The sequence below is a fragment of the Mya arenaria genome, chromosome 9, assembly GCF_026914265.1.
Source record: "Mya arenaria isolate MELC-2E11 chromosome 9, ASM2691426v1".
NCBI classification, from domain to species: Eukaryota; Metazoa; Mollusca; class Bivalvia; order Myida; family Myidae; genus Mya; species Mya arenaria.
Window position 1 is genome coordinate 19705056 of NC_069130.1, and position 21925 is coordinate 19726980.

The following is a 21925-nucleotide window of genomic DNA, read 5'->3' on the forward strand; positions in this document are numbered from 1 at the left end:
TTCATTTCCACAGACTTTCACAGTTGCTTTTAAGTATATCACCACAGTATGTTGAAATCAAGTCTGACATGACAAACAGCTCAAACACCAATAAACTAATAAAGCATCCCTAGAGGTTTAACTCTCTGGGCCAATCAGATACTACAGGAAATGGTAAGAAGAATGTCTGGCTGCCTGGCATGTTAATCATCTGCATCTGTATGACCCCTTTATGGCCCTGTTCTCACAACATGGTGCATTCCTTTACTTGCATGGGTTTTACCAATTAATAGTGCTATGGCAACACTGTTTTATTGCTATATGGCACTCTTAAATCAACAGGGATTTATAAATCTCTTCCTGTGCAGTGTCAATCAGCCAGAAAATCTCCTACTTGTGGGAACAATATGACAAGTCAATTTACATTATGATGTTTGTTTCATCATTTGGACAAAATATAAACCAAATATATACAAACTATTGTATAGAAAATTACATCAAAATGCAAATATTATTATCTTTGATATGTGAAACTACTCAATCTATGAAGACACAAAAGAAAAGAAAATTTAACTATTTTTCCGTTTAATATATTGTTATTTCAATTTAAAACCAGTGTGAATAAAAGATTTTGATGTCCTTCATATGAATTTAATTCCATATTGTATTTTGTCTTTCACAAATTAAAGCAGTTATGTTTATACCCCAAAAAAATAAATTGGAAACATAAATATGAACAAGACGCCAAAACTCTTGATTTTATTACATAAAATGAAAACTTAAACGCATAATTGTAAACGCACACCCAATGACCGCCCACCCGCCCAACTGACCGCCCGCCCGGTTTTCGCCATTCTATAACCCGTAATTTTCCAATGAAAAATCTGGCTAAAAATGCAACCTGATCTCAATGTCAGCAGTATTTATTATTTCACTGATTACCGGCATCCAAAAATTGGCTCATTTGAAAACAAAATTAAATAAGTTGTCAAAACAGTCAATCTGTGCCCCCCCCCCCCGCTATTCCCTTGACCTGGGGGGGGGGGGGATGGGGGTTTAACCTGGTCCAGTTAACGACTAACTTACTAGCATGTATGATAAATCACATCAATTACACTTTTAAACTAGAAAATAGACACCATTGAACATAAAATTTATCAAACATTATCATACAAAAGAAATAGTTTCTTACATTTATCATACAACTATCTGCAGATATAGAAGGTCAGTTGATATTTTATGCAAATAACACTCCACACCAATTCAACACTGTCCATGTCAAAATTAAAACTAAGGGAAGTAACTAACAGATAAAAACTCAGATATAAAACTCTATTCTTTCGGTTGGAAACAATATTATATGGGGTGAGGTACGGATAATATCCCCCCCCCCCCCCCCGGATGATTGCCCCCCCAGACATTAGCCCCTAGGACCACAACCAGAATGTATTTGGTTTAAAATGTTGGAAGGGGGGTTTGTGGGTGCTCCCCCTTGTTAACAATTTTTAGTCTGAAATTCTGAAATGGTGCATTTTCAACATATTATTATTACTTCTTATCAACATCAAAAGTTAACTTGGACAATTTTGTTTGGGGGGGGGGGGGGGATAGGGGCTTACATCTGTGCACTGCCCAGCCCCTCCACAAATGAATAACTCCCATGAATAAGACCTAGACTATCGTTTTTCATCTTATAGGTTATTTTTGGCAAAAAATACACCGGGTATAAATTCAAAATACCGGTATAAACAAGTAATGGTTATATATGTAATTGTACTAAATTGATTTCTTGCACGAGGGTGACAAACCACTTAGGTCAGATATAATATATGAACTTGTTAATCATATGCCCAATGCCGATAATTGTGTATGTGTAATCGGGTATTCAATGTGTATATATAGCGGCACTCTGGCTATTGAGCTATAGCTTTTATAGCGACACGGTAGAGTGCTGTCCGTCTGCAGAGCGAGAGGTCGTGGGTTTGAACCCCGAAAGGTTCACATAGCAATTTGTGCAGTCTGTTACATATGTTTCACGTTTAATTCCTCATACTGAGTCATGACCAATGTTCATTACGACATCAAGGCTTTCTCAATACATCTCCATACATGTATATCTCAACATTTATATTGAATAATAAATTAGCAACTATAGAACTTAAAGATTGTCAGCAATACACTATTGAAGCATTATAATAATTGTATTCACAAATGTACCTTAGTTTGTACTAGTATGTCTATGAGGTGAAATAAGCAAATATTTCGAATGTCTTTATCTTATATCAAGTCCGAATGTTTAAAAAACATTCAAAAACAATTTCAGCACCAAAACAGGAAAAATAGCAATTTGTTCATAACTGCAGATGTGTACAGTGTAAAAGTACAGTGTCAATGTTAGTCCACAACTCAGGGTTGTGACTAACATAGAACAAGGCAGTTAGCATAAGAATGATACATGTTCATCATTTCCAAACACATAGTCACATCCTCACCACAACTACTCCCTCATGCTGTGACTTCTTCAACAACTCAATTTACTTCTTATATACATTCAATGTTAAAGCTGCACTCTCACAGATTAAACATTTTGGCAACTGTTTTATTTTTTGTCGTGGAACGACCCAATTTGTTCGAAAATGCATGTAAACCAGTCATTTAAGACTGCTGACAAAAAGAGATTGCAGATTTTTATATTGAAGTTCAAAAAATGATTAAAGCCATAAACCATTAACTTAAGAACAGATAAATGAAAATCTGCAATCTGATTTTTTGTCAGCCATCTTTTATCATTGGTTTGCAGATATTTACGCAAAACTTTGCTCTTTCCATGACAAAAAATAAAAAAGTTGTAAATCTGTGAGAGTGCAGCTTAAACACAGTCTCTCCACAACTTCCCCCAATTTTTTCAACAATCCCATTGATTTGTTAACACAGTCTCAACACTTGTACTCCCATACTTTGTTATATATTCAACACCTACATTTACTAGTATTATTCACATCTGAAGTCAACACAGTGTCTCAACATCATTTCAATATTTTCTTTTTGTTCTTATTCACGTCCAAGGTCAACACGAGTCAAAGTCTCTCTACAGCTACCCCCATACTCTGTAACTTCTTCAGTAGTTTTTCATTCTCTTCTCTTTCCTGTCAGAAAAAAAAGACATCAACCAAAATATATTTAGTCTTTACACAAACAATAAATGAGACCTTTAAATTTCAAGGAGTATCCTAGTTACTGCAGTCATACCAAACTTCTACACTGTGGTTACTTCCCTTAGCTGGCAGTATTGAGTAATCTTGTGACTTCCATCACTTATATCACGTGATGATGAATGTCTATATATTCAAGTCTTAGATATGAAAAATGCAAAATGTCTTCAACAAAACAGCTATAAGGTAAATGAAATGATTTCTAAAAAAGTATGAAATACTGATTTTTTTTTTCAGAAGTTGTCCTGCTCGACAAGGGAAATTACTATGAAGGAAAAGGGGACACACCCTAAACAGTTTAGCCAACAAAGTTTTCACTAGTGCTGTTGTTATTATTATTATCATTGTAATTATTATTCCATTTTTTTTATTATTATTATTATTATTTTTATTATTATTATCATTATTATTATTATTATTATTATTAGTTATTATTTTATAAGTCCTGAATGGGTTTGGTTTCTAGCTTGTAGTGGATACATTTTGAAATAACTTTATAACACAAACCTGTTGCAATTCAGTATGAATTATGACATTCTGCTGTTTTTCGAGGCCAATCCGCTGGTTCAGGTGAAACAGTATTGATCTTGAAAAGACAAAATGATACAATATAAACATGAAATATGATTTTAATATATATCAAACAGTATCATTAATATCATTGCAATTATCACTCTAGTACTAAAAGTCAGAAAGACATATTTTGAAGGAGTGAGAGTTGTTTAGGTGGAATGATGACCACCTCTCACCCAACTAATGGTGGAATCGAGCCTTACCAGGGCAAGAGCGGTCTTATGGTTAAGGTGTGCATCCTGGATGATGATCAAACATAATAAAGCAATCTCTGGAGTGATCAATGTCAGCCTAAAGCTGTCTTCACAATCCAACCAAAATAAAATAGTATGTCTTAAAGGGACTAGACACCAGACAATACAATTGCAAGAACAAAAAAAAATGCCAAAACCTTACATAACATTGATATTATTGTGTACAATGCATTGAATCTTACTAACAAATGTATTACATAGCTTACAACCCTCTGTCTGTTACACTTTTTGCGCAGTTTTCCAATTCAAAATTTACTGGGGTTGTCTCCCACGTAAATCCCAGTAAGTTTAACAAGAGTTGTCATATGACAGCGCACTCAACCATTTGTCTTAGAAATGAATCAATAATGATGTACAATGTGCCTTTCAAAAGCAATTATAAAAAAGATAAATTAAAAAGTAAGCAAAAAAATGTCGCAATGCAATAAAACCAGGTTTTCAATGACTGACAGAAGAACTTCAGTCTTCATTGTAAGATTCAATTTTAATTGTTTGGTTTTTTACTATTTGTATTCACAGTGACCTTGACCTTCGTCCAAGGGGCCTCAAATGCAACCCAATGTTAAGCATCAATAAACACTTCCTACATTCAAGATTGGTAACAATATGTCAACCCTAAATCAGTTATTCAGTATCAAACATCTATTTTAAGTAAAAGTTAACTTGACGTTGACCTTGACCCTAGGGTCCCAAATGCAATCCCATTAATGGCATCCATAAACTCTTCCTATGTACCAAGTTTGATTGCAATATGTCAACCCCAACAAAAGTTGTTCAGTACCAACAGTTTTTTTCTATTTTTAGTAACAGTAACCTTGACCCTATGGACCCAAAATGTTATCCCATGAAAGGTCTGCATACTGCATAATCTCTTCCAATATACCAAGTTTGGTCACCATTTGTCAACCCTAACTAAAGGAATTCTGTAATAACCATTTTTCTATTTTTAGTAACAATGACCTTGACCTTGGCAATGCCTCTCTGATTCCTAAACACAATCCCATGAAAGGTCTCTACAAACTCTATCTATATACCAAGTTTTGTTACAATATGTCAATCCTAACTAAAATTACTCAGTACAAACTACTTTTCTGTTGTTTAGTTACATTGACTTTGACTTTAGGGGCCCAAAGCGTAATCCCATAAAAGGTTGACATAACCTCTATCTATATACAAAGTTTGGTTGCAATATGTCAACTCCAACGAGTTATTTAGCGTCAACCACTTTCTATTTTTAGTAACCTTGACCTTAGTCTAGGCTTAGGGGACTCAACCACAAACTCATGAAAGGTCTGAGGCGAGTTTGACAGCGCCCTCATGCCGGCACACTCCAACAACAGCATAGGGTACATCAGTCTAATAACCAGTTTTCACTTTGGTTGAAATGTAAAAAAATGTTCCTGTCAAAAGCAATAAAAAAACAACACCTATCAAGGGTTATTGAGTAACCTGATTGCTTGGTGGCAGTAAACAACTTTGTGAAGTATTCAGTCAATTGATTGAAGGGTATTGAACAAATTAATGAAAATGCCAACTTGCCCTAAAACTTTAACCTGACACATTGTGCACTAAAACTTTAACTTTTATCCTTTAGTCAATTTTGGGCAATAACTTATTTAGGATCATATGGAATGATACAACCTCAAAGTGTGATAGTCCTGAACAATTGTGTGAAGTTTTAAGGGAATTGAATGAAGGGTATTGGAGTAATAAGTGTAAATGCTGACCTGCCTGATGCCAACGTGGATGAGAGTAGTAAAGCATCCTTATTCTTTGAATAGTCAATGCACAAAGTGTCAGTATATTTATCTGTAATCATAAACAGACATGATTTAAACTGAGAAACCATTCTACGCTAGTTTTAAATAGGGAAGTATAGATGAGACAACATCTATTGCATTTATTAATTTAGTTATGAAATATCATGTAGTATACTATAATCAGCCTCTAACTAGCTCGCATTGCCAATTCTATGCTTGTTTTGAGCAAATACTGTGTATGCTGTTTTTTTGACCATATGATGTCCTAAGTCCCTATAGAACTAAAGAAGCTTAAGAGCAAATACTGACAGTAGTGTTCACGTTGATAGTACAAAAAACATAGGCACTTACAACAAAACGAAGAAAGCGGGTATCAGCACAATCTCCGAAACGAGGTATTTCAGAGTGGCCTGTAACCAGGGCACCTGCTGTTCCCAGAAATTTGTATAGGACCTGGTTGGCTTGTCCGCGCCCCAGGGGCCGCAGAAGGAGTCAGGTAGCTCCGTGTGACCTAGATTCACTACTTCTGAACTGGAAAAGTAGTTCAGGAATTTCAATGCAAAGGTTGAGCATCATATTTTAGCAATGAAAATAATTATAGTATGTGACAGTTCAGCAAGAGCATCAAAGAAAACAGTAGTGTATAATTATACACATGTCTTTTCAGCAGGAGCATAAAAAGAAATATTAGCTTCTTTGAATTTTTTTTATAAAAAGAGATGATTTTTTTTTTTTTACATATATATATTATTTTTTTACATAATGTTTGCAAAAGCTTAAAATCAATTATCAATAAAGAACAGGTCATGAATACTTCAAAACTTGTTGATTTTGCTTTAAAACTTCAGTGTTCCAATTTTAACATGGTCAAAACAATATGTTACAATTTATTGTAATACTATAATTAAATATATATGTATTGTTATTTCAGTCCAGTTTGATTATATTTGTTAACGAAGTGTATTATTTCTGAAAGCAAGTATGTTTCTTGTTACTCTGATTCCAAATTATTACCAAAATGTTGAAAAATACATGAAATAAAAAATTCCCTCTTGTGTGATGTCCTTTTTATCAAACAAATCTAAAATGGGGATACGTCTTCTCCAATAAATATTCTTTTTTGCCCCGTTCGTCTGTAGGACTGTATGTCACACTTTGTTTCCGCTCAATAAATTGAGAATGCTATGACCCAGAAACTTCATATTTGGGATGCAGGTTGGTCATGCTCAGTAGATTACCGCTACCAATTTTGCGATCAGAAGGTCAAAGGTCAAGGTGAAAAATTGGTTTCTGAGCAATTACTAAAGATCTTTTGAGCCCAGGAAATTCATACTTTGTATGCAAGGTGGTCATGACCAGTAGAACAAAGGTCAAGGTCCTGGTGACCTTCAGGTGACAAACGATATGTTGGCGGGGACCTAAAGCAGAAAAGTGTTTACCACTCAAGAACTAAAGAATGCTTGCACCCAGGAACTTCATACTTTGTATGTCAATTGGTCACGATGGGTAAATGACCCCTATTGATTTTTAGATCAGAAGGTCAAAGGTCACGGTCGCAGTAAAAAAAACGGTTTCCGCTTAATAACATATGAATACTTGCAACCAGGATCTTCATACTTGGTATGTCTGACTTGTCATGACTAGTTGATTATCCCTATCAACTTTGAGATCAGTAGATCAAAGGTCATGGTCATGACCTTGAGGTGAAAAAATGGTTTCTGGCACCCAGGGTCATCATACTTGGTATGCCAGTTGGTCATGACAAGTTGAAGATACCTATTGATTTTGAACACTTGCACCAATGCAGTATTTTCAAACTTGGTATGCCAGTTGGTCATGACAAGTTGATAACACCTACCCCTATTGATTTTGGAATCAGTAGATCAAAAGGTCAAGGTCAATTCAGGCGAAAAATAAACAGTTTCCTGTTTTATAACTAAAGAACGCTTACACCAAGGAACTTAATAGGTGATATGCCAGTTGGTCATGACTAATTGAAGACTCTTCTTGATTTTGGGATTAGTAGGTCAATGTCACAGTGACGTTGAGGTGAAAAAATGGTTTCCGCTCAATAACTAAAGAAAGCTTGCACCCAGGAACTTCATACTTGGTATGCCAGTTGGCAATGACTAGTAGATGACCCCTATTGATTTTCAGGTAAAAGGTCATGGTGACCTTGAAGTAAAATAACTGTTTCTGCTGAATTATTAAAGAACTGTTGGACCCAGAAACTCCATTGTAGGTTTGCTAGTTATTTGTGACTAGTAGATGGCCCAATAAATTTAGAGGTCAGTAGGTCAAGAACACTGTGAACTCATTTTTTTTTATTTGGGGTTAAACTGGTTTTATAGCACTTAACAGAACATGTCAAAAGTATTTTAGGGGGGGTAATCAGTCTTTATGCAAATATAACCCAATACTTTGGAAGAGCCTACCTGCCTATGATGACGGAGAATGGCAGAATGAGTAGAACCACACTGGCGAGGAGGAAATAGGAGAAAAATGCTGTGTTTCTTGACTGGTTCCAGCGTTTTATTGGGGGTTTACATGTGTAGGAGACAACTGTATAGTTCACGGCCATGAAGATTAAGTTTGATAGCAATCCTACCAGTGGCATCACAGGGCAGGCCACAGTACCAACCTGCAGTTGTAGAAAAAAGGGTGAGTACAATTTGTATGATAAAACAAAAAAATTGTCCTTAAGAGACCATGGATATACATCTAAGACGTGTCTTCAGCCTGTTACTGAAAAGATTTGCCATCTTGAAGAACTTAAAACACACTCCAACTGATTTCGCGTTGGCAACATATTTTTTTAAACATTGTTTAAATTATTTAACTTACTTTTACTTTTCGTCACATATTTAAGAAAGAATCAAGTACTGCAGCCACGTTTATAAAGGTTCATTGAATGGTCAATATTCATTGAATAATTACTATTACCAATAAAATGATGTGCAAACTTATCGAAAGACAACCTGTAGACAATTTAACCAAGTCTGAAACAATTGTCTGCAGGGCTCTTTTATAAACTGTTAAATAATATGGTTTATGATTTATCATTCAGTTAAGCACTGTGGTCGAATGCAGACAAAAACATGACCCTATAAAATGTGAGTCCCGGCTTTAAACAAAGAAAAGATTGATTTTCACTTTGGTTGAAAAACAAAGCAATATCACTTACGATAAGTTATTTTTGAATTGTTTAAAAACAAAAACAACATCAACAACTGACGAAAACCAAGTTCTTCCTACCCACACTAGAGCCTGTCTATACACAAGCACCAGGACTGCAGAGGAGATGTCAAACTCAGTCTTCTGTTTTGTCCATAGGTACTTGCCGAATGTTACTGACAACTGTGTCACTGTCTGATGAAGAGAAGCATGGCTTATATTAACACAATGTGAGGCAGAGTGAACTTCTTAATTTCCTCCATAAGTCAATGAAGTATTGGAAAACACTACAGAAAACATTTTCCAAAAAAAACTGAAAAAAAAAACACATATTTTTCCCCCTTTCACAAGAAAAACTGGAAAAAAAGGCCCTGAAGAAAATGTTTGATGGCAAATTATAAGTTAAACATGCACATTTCCTTATAATATACAAAAATTATCCCCTTTCTTACTTAAACGTTGTGAATGTTTACCCTTCCCAAAGGCTGCAGACCCTTTTCCCTATTTCAGAAAAAAAGAACTGAAGGTGTCGATTTATTTAGGAATCCTTGGATCAAGGTCATGCCGAAGGGAGAAAAAAACAGTGTGATTCAATTGTTAAACAAGAGATTGCATTTTTGAAAAAGCACTTGTCTTCCTCATTGTGTGGTCGTAGATGAGAAATAATCAATGATGGACATAAAAATTGTACTTTTGGACTGGAGACGAACAAACATAGCAGTCATCTACTGGTCATGACCAACCTGCATACAAAGTATGAAGTTCCTGGGTCCAAGTATGAAGTTCCTGGGTCCAAGCTTTCATTAGTTATTGAGCGAAAGAAGTGTGACGTATGGACTGGTGACCAAAAAATTGTTTTTTACCTGAAGGTCACTTTGACCTTGACCTACTGACCTCAAAATCAATAGGGGTCATCTAATAATCAAGACCAACTAGCAAACCAAGTATGAAGTTCCTTGGCCAAAGTGTTGTTTAGTAAATTAGCGGAAACAGTTATTTTACCTCAAGGTCACCTTGACATTTGACCTACTGACCTGAAAATCAATAGGGGTCATCTACTAGTCATGATCCACTGGTATTCCAGGTATGAAGTTCCTGGGTGCAAGCGTTCTTTAGTTATTGAGAGGGAAACCGTTTCTTCACCTCAAGGTCACGGTGACCTTGACCTTTGACCTACTGAACTCAGAATCAATAGGATTCATCTACCAGTCATGACCAACTAGCATTCGAAGTATGAAGTTCCGGAGTACAAGTGTTCTTTAGTATTGAGCAGAAATCATTTTTAAGCTTAAGGTCAGCGCTAACATATCGTTTTTTTACCTGAAGGTAACCGCGACCTTGACCTTTTGATCTCAAAATCGATAGGGGTCATCTACTAGTCATGAACAACTAGCATACCAAGTATGAAGTTCCTGGACCCAAAGGATCTTTAGTTATTGAGCGGAAACTGTTTCTTCACCTCAAGGTCATGGTGACCTTGACCTTTGACTTACTGATCTCAAAATCAATAGGGGTCATCTACTAGTCATGACCAACCAGCACACCAAGTATGAAGTTTCTGGGTCTAAGCGTTCTTTAGTTCTTAAGCGGAAATGAAGTGTGGCGTACAGACTGACGGACTGACTGAGGGACAGGGCAAAAGCAATATATATATATATGTCTCCCCATGAATGGGTCTCCTAGGTACGAAATTGCTCCTAGGATTCCTGATGAATCGACAAAGAAGAAATATGGTATATGGTAACCCAGGTTTCAGTAGATACGTACATGCAGAATGGTGTCCATGATGACGACCTTGTACATTTCCTGCCCAAGAATGGTTCCAGCACAGCCTTCTATGGACTGAAACAAAACAGACTGAGTAAACTCCAAAAGTAAAAGCCACTTGCTTCGTATACTTTCAGGTTTATTCTCCAATTAATTCTCCTTATTTAGCAGGAACTAAATAAAAAAACTGTCTTGAAAGTGTGAATTATTGAGATGCAATTTTACATTCTATAATGCAATAGCAGCTGCACCCAAAACCAGTGTTATGGTATTGATATACCAGGTTAGTGGTTGAGGTGACTGTTTTGTACCATGTTGTCTAGGGCAACTGCAATAACTAGCATGCAGATATATGTTTGTAGCATTCTTATTTAGCCTCCCTGTAGATATTGCATGGTTAATCTCAACCTACATGTTGTTGGCCTGTTATGGGAGTTATAAATTTAGACAAAAACAAAATAAACTCTATTAAATTGCACAAATATATTGCACCCAGCCCCTTTTTGTTAACAGACACCAGACCATTTGTGGATAAAATATCGATAGTTCCTAATGGTCCATAAAGAGACATACATGTACTGGTTTTTATACTGCCCTTAAATTAACTTTGACAAAATGATGAAAGGTTTATGGTGAAAATGATATTCAAACACAACTAAAACATCAATAATACAATGAACACTACAGGGATCAAACCTTAATTTCTGTTTTTTATCGTGATCTACCGACCCCATTTTATGAGGTCAGTGAAATCTAAACTAACTTATTTCTGGCTTTATAAAATTGTGAAATAGCACTTTCACCACAGGCTTCTCCCTAACAAATACTTACTGTTAACGTAATAGTCTCATACAGTGATGTAATCAATGCAAACAAGTTGGCCGTTCGCAGGAAGAAGATTCGTGTGAGGGTGATGTTTAACTCGACTTTTCCGTGCAGGTAATGCTCCATCTTTGGAAGCTGGGATGTGATAAGTGAGGAATTATAAGACAGCTAGGAAGTATTCCTTATACATTTCGATGAATCTTAGACTTTATGACAGTATGTTTTCTTTCAAACAAATTTAAAGCTAAATCAAATTCAAAACATTCATTTATAACCACACAACTCGACTTTTCCGTGCAGGTAATGCTCCATCTTTGGAAGCTGGGATGTGATAAGTGAGGAATTATAAGACAGCTAGGAAGTATTCCTTATACATTTCGATGAATCTTAGACTTTATGACAGTATGTTTTATTTCAAACAAATTTAAAGCTAAATCAAATTCAAAACATTCATTTATAACCACACAAAATATAAGCATTTTATCAGTTTTAAAGTGTGAATGTTAAATTTTGGATGACAGTTACAATTCAGGAAGGCCTGTTCTTATAAAAAATATGCGAGAAGTTTAAACAAGGGGCAAATTGAATGATCATTAAAGCCAGAGTTATTGTCCTTGCTTCAATTCTACGTATTGTCAGTCTGGTAACTTGTAAGCTAAGTTTCATGTGAAAATGTTCAAGGCTTCTTAAGTTTTAAAAGGTAAAAAGTTATTTTAAAGACAACCTTATCACGGCTAACAAAATACCGTAATGTAAGTAGGCACTTTCTGCTATAGAACTAGTTAAAGTGCACTAAAAGGACACTACATGTAGCCCAAAAATGTGACATAACCCCATTACCATCATACATGTAAACTGTTTTTAATTGATTTTAAATGCTGATCAAGTATTCATGGGTATTTAGGAATCAATAATTATTAAAAAGATAATAAAGCCAATAAAATGTTACCTGTCGAATACAAACTGGCACAATGATGTTTATGAGGCTGAACACAATGGTGGTCCCATAGATGCTGAGAAAGTTGGATTCATTTTTACCACCCTGAAATAAAAATACACATGAATGAGGGCTGTAACCCCTCACCTACCTACACAATCACTCCCTTCAAAACCAAATTCTCGTAAATGCTTGTTAATAAAGGTAATGTATTTAAACTTTGACAATTATGATAAAATCATTCAATTGTAGAATACCATTTTGAAACAAAACTGTAATTGATAAAATTTATTTTTAGTGGCATATGATTAAAAAAGCAAATAAATACAGACAGGTTAAGTTTCTTTCAAAGGCACCAATATAAACTCTGTGAAATCAATTAGTGAAAAGATTGTGTAATATCCCTTCAGAGATTGCGAAAAGAATCTATACGATGAATGTTCTATTTTAATTGGCATTTATCAATTAATTAACTTTGATTGAAATTGATTGGAACACTGTTTATGCAAAAAGCAGGAGTATGCCTGGAAAGTTAGAATCTTATGCCTTACATTCTTTATTGAACAACCCATGGGTCACTAGTGAGATGCTAGAACGGTTGCTATACATACAGGGACGCTTATATCCATGATCCTATCAATATGATATTTCTTTGAATTCGAAACCTGAGGCAATAGCAATATGAATTTTGAGACATTTTTTTTTTGATTGGTCATACAAGACACATCTTGTTTGAACTTATGTCCTTGACATTTTGTTCAACCAAAACTATTATCTTTAGGCCGTCAGGAGTTTGTATTAAAGTTTATCCACAGGTAATCTTTTGGTTAATTTGCAGGAAGCAATCTCATTGATCAACAGCCATTATTGGATAAAAAATGACCAATCAATGATCTTCTCAACTAAATTTAACCAACAAATTAACCAGTTTTATACAATTAGCAGCCAATATTTTGTTGTATGCTTATTGAGATAGACCAAGGAGACAATGCGTTGAGTGAAAGCTTACTGTATTTGACACCATTTCATCGAAGGTCATGAAGACAACGAGAAACACAATGAGCGCACAACCACCGCCTATCAGGATTCTGGAAAAGAAATCATCACATGGTACAATGGAACCTGCAGATACAAGCCCAGGTAACAGTCTCAAGTCTCAGACTCAGGAAAGCACTTTTATTGAATTACAAATAATCTTCTTTATTCCAATTGGTGTGCAAATACTAATGTCAGTTTCAAATATATATTAAACAAAATTCAGCAAATGGTATCATTAATGCTCAATTAGAAGGAAAGTTACAATGAAATTAATATTTTCAGTTATGTCACTAAAGTCTGACTGTTATTGTTATCATGGCCCCATAAGCCATGCAGATTCTTTTGGACACTGTTTAAGGCAAAGGTCAAGCCGACACTGACCAAAAGACATACAATTGGGGTTGAAGTTGAATAATGTTTACACAGATTACATTAGATGGATGAACCTCATTTACAACATCTCACATTATATAAAATTTGACAAATGAACCGACTCATTTCTAGCAGAATTCTAAGATAAAAGCTGCGGATGATGCTAGATTAGTGTTTGAATATAAGGCTCCAGAAACTTCTAGGTTTGAAACTTTATCAATAAAACACAGGAAAATATATGTACCTACATGGTAATTAGCCAAGCCAGGATTCGCAGACAATAGATCTTGCATTTCTCCTTCCGGCTCCACTGTTTTACGTCCTGTGTGGCTTTAACTTCATACAAGTTGTCCTACAAAGAAGAAACTATTTAAACAACAAAACAGTACACAGTCTACATAGACATTAACCAGTAGAAGACTTGAAGTTGCTGTAGATAGTAAAACAGAAGCCAGTCAAAGCAAACCTAAACATTTGCAAGTTGTTATTTTTCAGTTGAAAAAGAGTTATAACTCAATTACAATTAAACCTTGAGTTGCATGTGTGTTGTCTCTGGCAACATGAGTGCACAGTTACATTTGAATGTCTAGAACTGTTTTTGAGTTATTACCTTTGCACTTAAACGAAGAACGAGGCCGATGCCAACGTTGTCTGGAGGCCATCACAACCCAACTTATTTTCTTCAAACAACAGACAACCTGATTATGATTTTTCACCAGCCTTACTATAACTAAACCAAGTATGAATAATAAATATTTCACTGTTACCTTCAAAACACTGGTAATTCCTTTTGACAAGTTGATGGATGCCTCCTCGGACGTGATGGAGTGATCCCAGGATGTCCAAAGTAGCAGGTTAAACTTGAATCGCTTATCTTGCTCACGCCTTCTACTTCCAGACCCCTGGCGGAGACTGGGAAACAAATGTTAAATGTCAGTGTAGTCTGAAATTATGGGTATTCTAAAATAAACTTTAAAGCATTTTTTAGCAGGCTGAAATTGAAACATGATCGCTTTGCATGCCTTGATCCATGAAATAGTCCGGATGTAAGTCAGGGCTGGCATTCCTACAACAGCTGAAGTCATTTATTGAAACTTAAGCCATTTTCATTATTTAAGTGTCTCACTCATATCAGACATATCATATGATGTAAGTTTATAAATGATACTTTCTGAAAGACTCTTTTCTATGACTTCTTCTTCAATATATGCACTTTTATGCAAATTATCTTATACACTTCTTTTAATTTGACGATTATAATTATCTTTTACAGTTGACCTAAGTAAGGAAATGACTTAAAATAGCACACCCCTAATGAAACCCCCCACTTGAAACTCTTCAATTTTAATGCTTAAGCCTATGTTGTTAAGCACAGGACTACAAATCTTTTGAGGGTTTCAAGGTGATGGTTCAAATCCAGCCAGAAGCACAAATATATATTTATTGTTTTCTTCTTTGTTTTTATTAGCTAACATTTTTTACCAACGTTAATATTGTATTTTCATTAAAAAGTAATTAAATACATTTTTATACATAATTATTAGCTTCTGTGAAAATTTTATAACTTGCAGGCATGTCTGAAATAGGTGGTTGGGAATTGCAAACTTTATTATTTTTTTTAAATGAGACGGTAAAACATTTTGATTCTTTGGCATGATGTTCCATAAAGATTAAAGATAATTATTAATAAGGAACAGGTCATGAGTATTTCTAGAACTTGTTATTTTTGCTTTTAAACATCAATGTTCCAAGTTTACGCGGTCAAAACAGAATGTTAAAATTGAAATACCATGTAAGGCTATTTCAGTACAGTATGATTATATTTGTTGGTGATGTGATCAATAATGTATTATTTCTGAAAGCAAATATATTTCTTGTTTCTCTGATACCAAATTATAACCAAAATGTTGAAAAATAAAGGATTGTTCTTGTGTCTAGGGTGATTTCGTTTTTATCGACAATTCTGAAATGGGGGTAGGGAAATTCAAATTTAAATAAAATTGTTATTTGTCAATTGACGGTAAATTTCTTTTAAATTTAGTTTTTGAGTCCAAGAATTGATATACATTAATTAATTATCAAGCTGATCATAGTTTGAAATGGTGCCCATTAGGGGTGTGCTACCTTAATATGTTTCAGGAATATGGTCCAATTTTATTACCAGTGGGGCAACCTTTCATTGAGCAAGGGAGCTATTTTGTCTATATCTCATGTCAACAAAGTGTCTGACTATCATAAGTTCAAACAAGAAAGCCAAGAATGCTCATCTGTCATTTTTCAGTTGAAAAATGGTCATAAAAAAATATTAAAGTCAGAGTTATGGGCCTTGCTTTACATGTGCAGTGTTTCAGACAGTTTTTGAGTTATGGTCAATGTTACACATTTATACGAAACCAATGACTACATCAAAAAGGCTTTGACATTAACCTTGACTTTTCTTAGATGAGCATAACTTTTAATTTCAAAACACGCAATTGTTTGCATAATTACAGTGTCCATCCCTGTAATTTTTTGAGCTGTTAGCACCTTGTGTTGAAATTTCATTTTGGTGTTCATTCGACTGTTAGCACTTAAAAACACACATACCTGCTGCTAGGGATTACGCAGAAATATTAAAAGTATGTGGGCAGGCATATGTACATACATATAGGTAGACGAGGCTCACATTCTTCCGAAAAAATGAAGGTCAAGTTCAATGATAATAATGGACTGTCTAACCCAGTATGTATTCTGAAGTGTCCGCACTAATGCTTACCTGCTGAGGATGACAAAGAAACTGCCAAAGTATGTGAGCAGACACATGAACAGGTAGACCAAGCTGACATTGTAGCCAGGAATATCGAGGTCATACGAGCCATAAAAAAACCACATCTGGGCCAATACTCCCTGGAAAAAACATTACTTTTGTTTAAAGTAAAAAAAAAATGAAATCATATAAATATTTTGCTTGTTTTTAATGCCTTACTTTAAAATGTTTTTAATTACTAGTAAAACTTGTTAAACAGTATAACTCAAGACCCAATTCAGGCGTCATTTGTCAACGTTTGTATATTCTTCAAGTTTACAGTCATCGAAATTAGACTTTTGGATGAACAAGCCCGAATTCTTATACTATTGCTTGGCATCAAATTTTTGAACAAGCCCTGCTATATAAAATGCAGAATTTGAGCAAGCCTGGAAGACATTTTACCAGTACAGGGCTTGCGGGCTTGTGCTAATTTCGACCACTGAGTTTATGGCAGATCATTTGAAGATGTCCATAATTCCATCGCCTTATATACTAGCCTTCCCATCAAGCAGGTTTTTGAAGGCGAAGCTCCCCTCAATGGCATCGTAATTAAAGAACACAGCTGTGGGAAATACAACAAAACCGAGCCACATCCCTGCCATCCAGAAGTCCAGTACAATCACCCAACGCATGAATACAAACAGCGAACCGATAGCTGAACCAAAGTTACCTGAAGTCGACAAATTGCTTTACTTACAGTGTGTCTTTTCATCATTTTAGGAATGCGGTCAGGGCCTTTTAGATTGTGTAAATGCGTCATTTGGACCAAATATGGGAATTAAATTCTTGCGTAGAAATGAACAAGAATGCTTCTATAAATAAACAGAAGAGATATATAAAGCATAAATGTGATAAAGTTTGTTTCTTTTAGAATACGCCAACTATTCCATACAAAAATAAATTTGGACAATTACGAAAGAAATTATATTTTTTTTATCAGGGATTCTAACAGCTTGTAAAATTTTGTCAATCCTGAAATAGCCTGTGGTCTGAATTGAGTATGAGGGATTCATGCCCGAATCAGGATAAAGGGGTTAAGACCCACTTTAAAAAAGATATTCTGAAGTCATTTCAAGGTACTTCCAACTGTTTATTCATGCAAATGTGAGAGTAAAAACAATATTTCCAACTGTACAATACCGATAGCCTGAAGTTTAAAGCTCTCAGTTATGATATCATGATTAATCGTGAACTTGAGAACCCTGTTAACAGTTAGACATACTTTCCATCTTCTTTATGTATGACTTGAAGATCAGAGACTCCTTTTCTTTTACCCTCCATCTTCGGTACCACACCTGGCAAACATCAACAAAAATCTATTTGTCATGCTGTATGATTCTCCCTATGTTTCAAAATGCAAGGTGGATTCGGCTTACCACCTGCTCAATACAGGCACAATTTTCTTGGCATCTTATGTTGAACATTATGCATAAACATAATTATGCTTTTTTTCAAAAATCAAATAAACCACTTGATCAACCGCTAGTGCTTATGGTATTTATATTCTATGTAATTGGATATGCATATAACTTAAACATTTTATTGTCTATACCTTGAGGTCATGGCACATCAGTTTCCAAAATCCCATGGCCCTCCGAATATTCTGCTGCTCCGGGGCGGATCTGTAAAACAGAAGAAAAGTAATGACCCGTTTTTTTTTCTTTGTAGTTTACTATTACAAGAAAGTGCAGCCTTTTACATATGTTAGTTTTCTGTATGTAAAATACTAGAATTAGTAATGAGACAGATATTTATTATTCTAATTTTACTTTGATGTTACCAGTTTTTTTTTTATTGAATGTAGAAAAGTATTTTAAAAAGTAGACTCTTGGATTTTACAATAGAAAGTATGCATTTATACTCCCCTATATATTTTTAAAACTATTGTCTGCAAACTGCACACAATATTAATTGACTTATATTGCTTAAATTGCTTTAGTCTCATTTTTCCCTGTTTACTTAAAAATATATAGAAGTAAGTTTGACCAGATTTTTTTCAATATTTTCTCTTGCATACTATCTATCCTAGCAAATTGTATACAGTAAAATCGGGCATGTTTCCCCCTCACTGTTTTTTCTGTTTTGAGGCTGCCAGTATGTCCTCCAAATACATGTCTTCGAGCTGCTCTGCTTCGTTAAAGTTTGACTTCTCACATAGTGACAAACCTGATCCAAATAAATACAACTTGTTTAGTTAAATCTTATGATTATCTTCTCCTTTTCCGCACTAAATTGTTTATCGATTTTGAATATTGGTGGCCATTAAAAGATATATCAGTCTTCACCTTTAAAAATCTTTAAAAGATATAATTAAAAGTTTTCTTCAAGGTTTAAGCATTAGTTTTGAAAATCTTATTCCCCTTAACAAATTTCAGAAGCAGTATGTTTTCATCCTAAATTGAGGATTAAGTGTTTAAGTATCTATGCATGAAAACATAATGGTCAGTGCACCTTTAGTTAAGTCTAAAGGCCTTTACAATTATCTGTGCACTGACCAAATATTTTTATACACATATGAACCATAATTCTAAATAATTCAATATTTATATATAAGCATTTATTATTTGCAAACAATGCTTAATTTTTCTGTTTGAATAGCTTGTTAAAGCGACAACACAAACATTTTTACCATCATAAAACGTCTGACATTTGACCAATCACAACTGTTGTTTTTGTACTATGATATCAGAAGAATTTCGAAGATTATGTCAATATGTTCAACCAAAGTTTATCCAAGAAAGCCCAACAGGAGTGTAAAAAGGTGATAGCCATTCCCCAAGTATCCACTTCAATATTTTTTTTTAAATATTGGCTTTCTTCTATGCTTTAGGAAACCCCTTACTGCAGGATCAAGTGTGTTTTTTGGTGACTTATACTGGATTAAAACTATATTGTCCATCAAATCTATAAAATTGATCATTCCCTCTCCTCCCCCACAACCCTTTACTTTATACTTTATAGAAATATAGTATAATATATTACTGAAATGTTAAGTCAGTTGTAAATTACCTGAAGCCTGCCTATGAGGTTCATTTTTGCCACTTATGACAGCCTTTGTGAGCGATGCAGCTTTGGACAATTTCCTGTGCAATGTTATGGGCTCCTCCTGAAATACAGGGAAACAAAATAGCATTTTATTTCACAGTTTTGAAAGTCTTGTAACAGTGCATGAAATTGGTAAAAACAGGTCGTAATTGGGAACTACAAACTCGGCAATGTAATGAAAACCTGGTGAAAATAGCGATAAGCAAAAAGATGGATAAAGGAAACTCAAAAAGGTTTCTATGGGCCTTCCACATGTTAAAAAAAGAGCAACAATTTTGACCAATGTGAGCTTTAACATACAGAGATAAGTGTTGCTGGTGACACAGTCTTGTCGTGGGGGAAAAGTGCCTCCAGTTATTTTGAATTTGCAAATAGTTTTCTCAGTCAATTAAAGTTACTATATGGACATAAAAAGAACAACTACTTGGGTGCCCCATCCCTCAACCCTACCCCATATCACCCCTTAATCTGCTTTCTAATGTAATCATTAGAAAATCCACCATTTAGTTGATTTGTTGTACATGAGGTGGTATACTTGCCTGATCATACCAGTCTGCACTATGATAACTTGACACAGGCTTTGGATCCTGGTCAACCATTTCAATGTTGTACCCTTCCTCATCATCTCTGAAAGTGAAAGTGTATTGAATTTGTTTGACAGACAATAAGATCCCTTATTATTCTGTTACATGAGAAGATTGTAATATTGAGGGCATAAAGTACTTTTAAAGTTTTAGGGCCTGCATACATGTACCAACAATTACACAATTTTGTGATTTTGCATACCGCTCTTAAGGCATGGTCAGTAAATCTAGCACCAGGTACATTTTGGCCAGTACCCATGTTGTACAATTTCAGTACCACTTGCCTGACTAATACAACAATGAATTTTAAATTATGCTTGTTGATGTTTCTTCTCAGTAAGCGCAAGACCTTCAGCAAAGACATTATATTACCTTTTGATATGTTTTAATGTGTAGCAGTCATCGAAATTAGACTTTTGGATGAACAAGCCCGAATTCTTATCCTATTGCATGGAATCATATTTTTAAACAAGCCCTGCTATATATTATTCAGAATTTGAGCAAGTCCGGAAGACATTTTACCAGTGCAGGGCTTTCGGGCTTGTGCTAATTTCGACCACTGGTGTAGTAAAAAAAAACACAAAAAAAAAACAAGGAATGGAAGCCAGAACTAGGTCTCAGTGCACTTTTTAAAAGATAACTTTACTCTTTCTCTGGGAATGAAATTCAACAATGCATTGTTAAATATTGTGGAGTTACAGTTGAAGAATAAAAATGTTAAAAAAAGTTCCCTATATGTACATTATTGTTGCTATTTGGTACAGTTCTATACTGTACTCTAAATTCACTGTACAGTACACAGTGTAACGTTACTTTGTTTTTTCTCCAACTAAAATATTTATACAAAAAAGAATACAAACTGAAATATTTTTTATGAAATTTAAAAAAATATATATATTTGATCTCTTGGAAAAACTACATGTGTATACATATTTGTTTAGAACACTTTTATGACATTTTGAATAAATGCCCTTTTTTTATTCAATCAACGTCAATTTAACCGTCTCCGTGGCCTAGTGGATAAGCGTCCGCCTACGGAGCGGGAGGTTGTGGGTTCGATCCCTGGCCGCGTCATACCAAAAGACGTTAAAAGTTGGTACAAGTAGCTCCCTTGCCTGGCGCTTGGCATTTAAAGGGTAGTGCTTGGAAAAGTGGTGTACTCAGTACTGGTTTAACCCAGGAAAGTTGTACCCCGTGTATCGGTGCTTTACACCGAGCACGTAAAAGAACCAAGGGGTCTCTTCGAAAAAGAGCTAGGGTCTCGCACCCGGACTTCCTTGTATCCCACCACTGTCTCTTCAGCGTGCTGTCCCTTCAGCAAAAACAAAGGACCCCGTTGGAAATAAGTGCTTGCACTTTCACGGGTTATCCTTGATCGCAAGGTCTAAAGAAATACATACAAATACATACAACGTGTTTGTTTTTCCCTTCGTACATACAAGTTCGCCTTAGACTGGTTTTCGTTCTACCTAACCTTGGTCAATATATAAATATATAGAGTTATTAAATTAAAATTCAAAATAATGAATCTAAAAGATTAAAATTACCGAATCATTTTAAAAAATCAACAATTTTGTTTATGTTTTGAAATTTCGCGCTCAGCTCAGATCAACTTTT

At 34.9% G+C, this 21925-nt stretch overlaps 1 protein-coding gene across 1 annotated transcript; it reads right to left on the reverse strand.

Annotated features, from left to right (window-relative positions):
- Positions 1 to 2905: 2905 nt before the first annotated feature.
- On the reverse strand, positions 2906 to 20672 carry LOC128245830 (transmembrane channel-like protein 1). Its single transcript, XM_052964054.1, has 19 exons — positions 20593 to 20672; positions 20264 to 20351; positions 19689 to 19785; positions 18749 to 18845; positions 18232 to 18301; positions 17902 to 17974; positions 17177 to 17349; positions 16647 to 16777; positions 14659 to 14803; positions 14140 to 14243; positions 13491 to 13569; positions 12494 to 12586; positions 11547 to 11679; positions 10720 to 10787; positions 9034 to 9147; positions 8214 to 8419; positions 6130 to 6309; positions 3699 to 3777; positions 2906 to 3125 (listed from the first exon to the last, which is right to left on the reverse strand). The coding sequence occupies exons 1-19, from the start codon at positions 20670 to 20672 to the stop codon at positions 3057 to 3059; spliced, it is 2079 nt and encodes a 692-aa protein (XP_052820014.1). The 3' UTR covers positions 2906 to 3056.
- Between the last annotated feature and the right edge of the window lie 1253 nt (positions 20673 to 21925).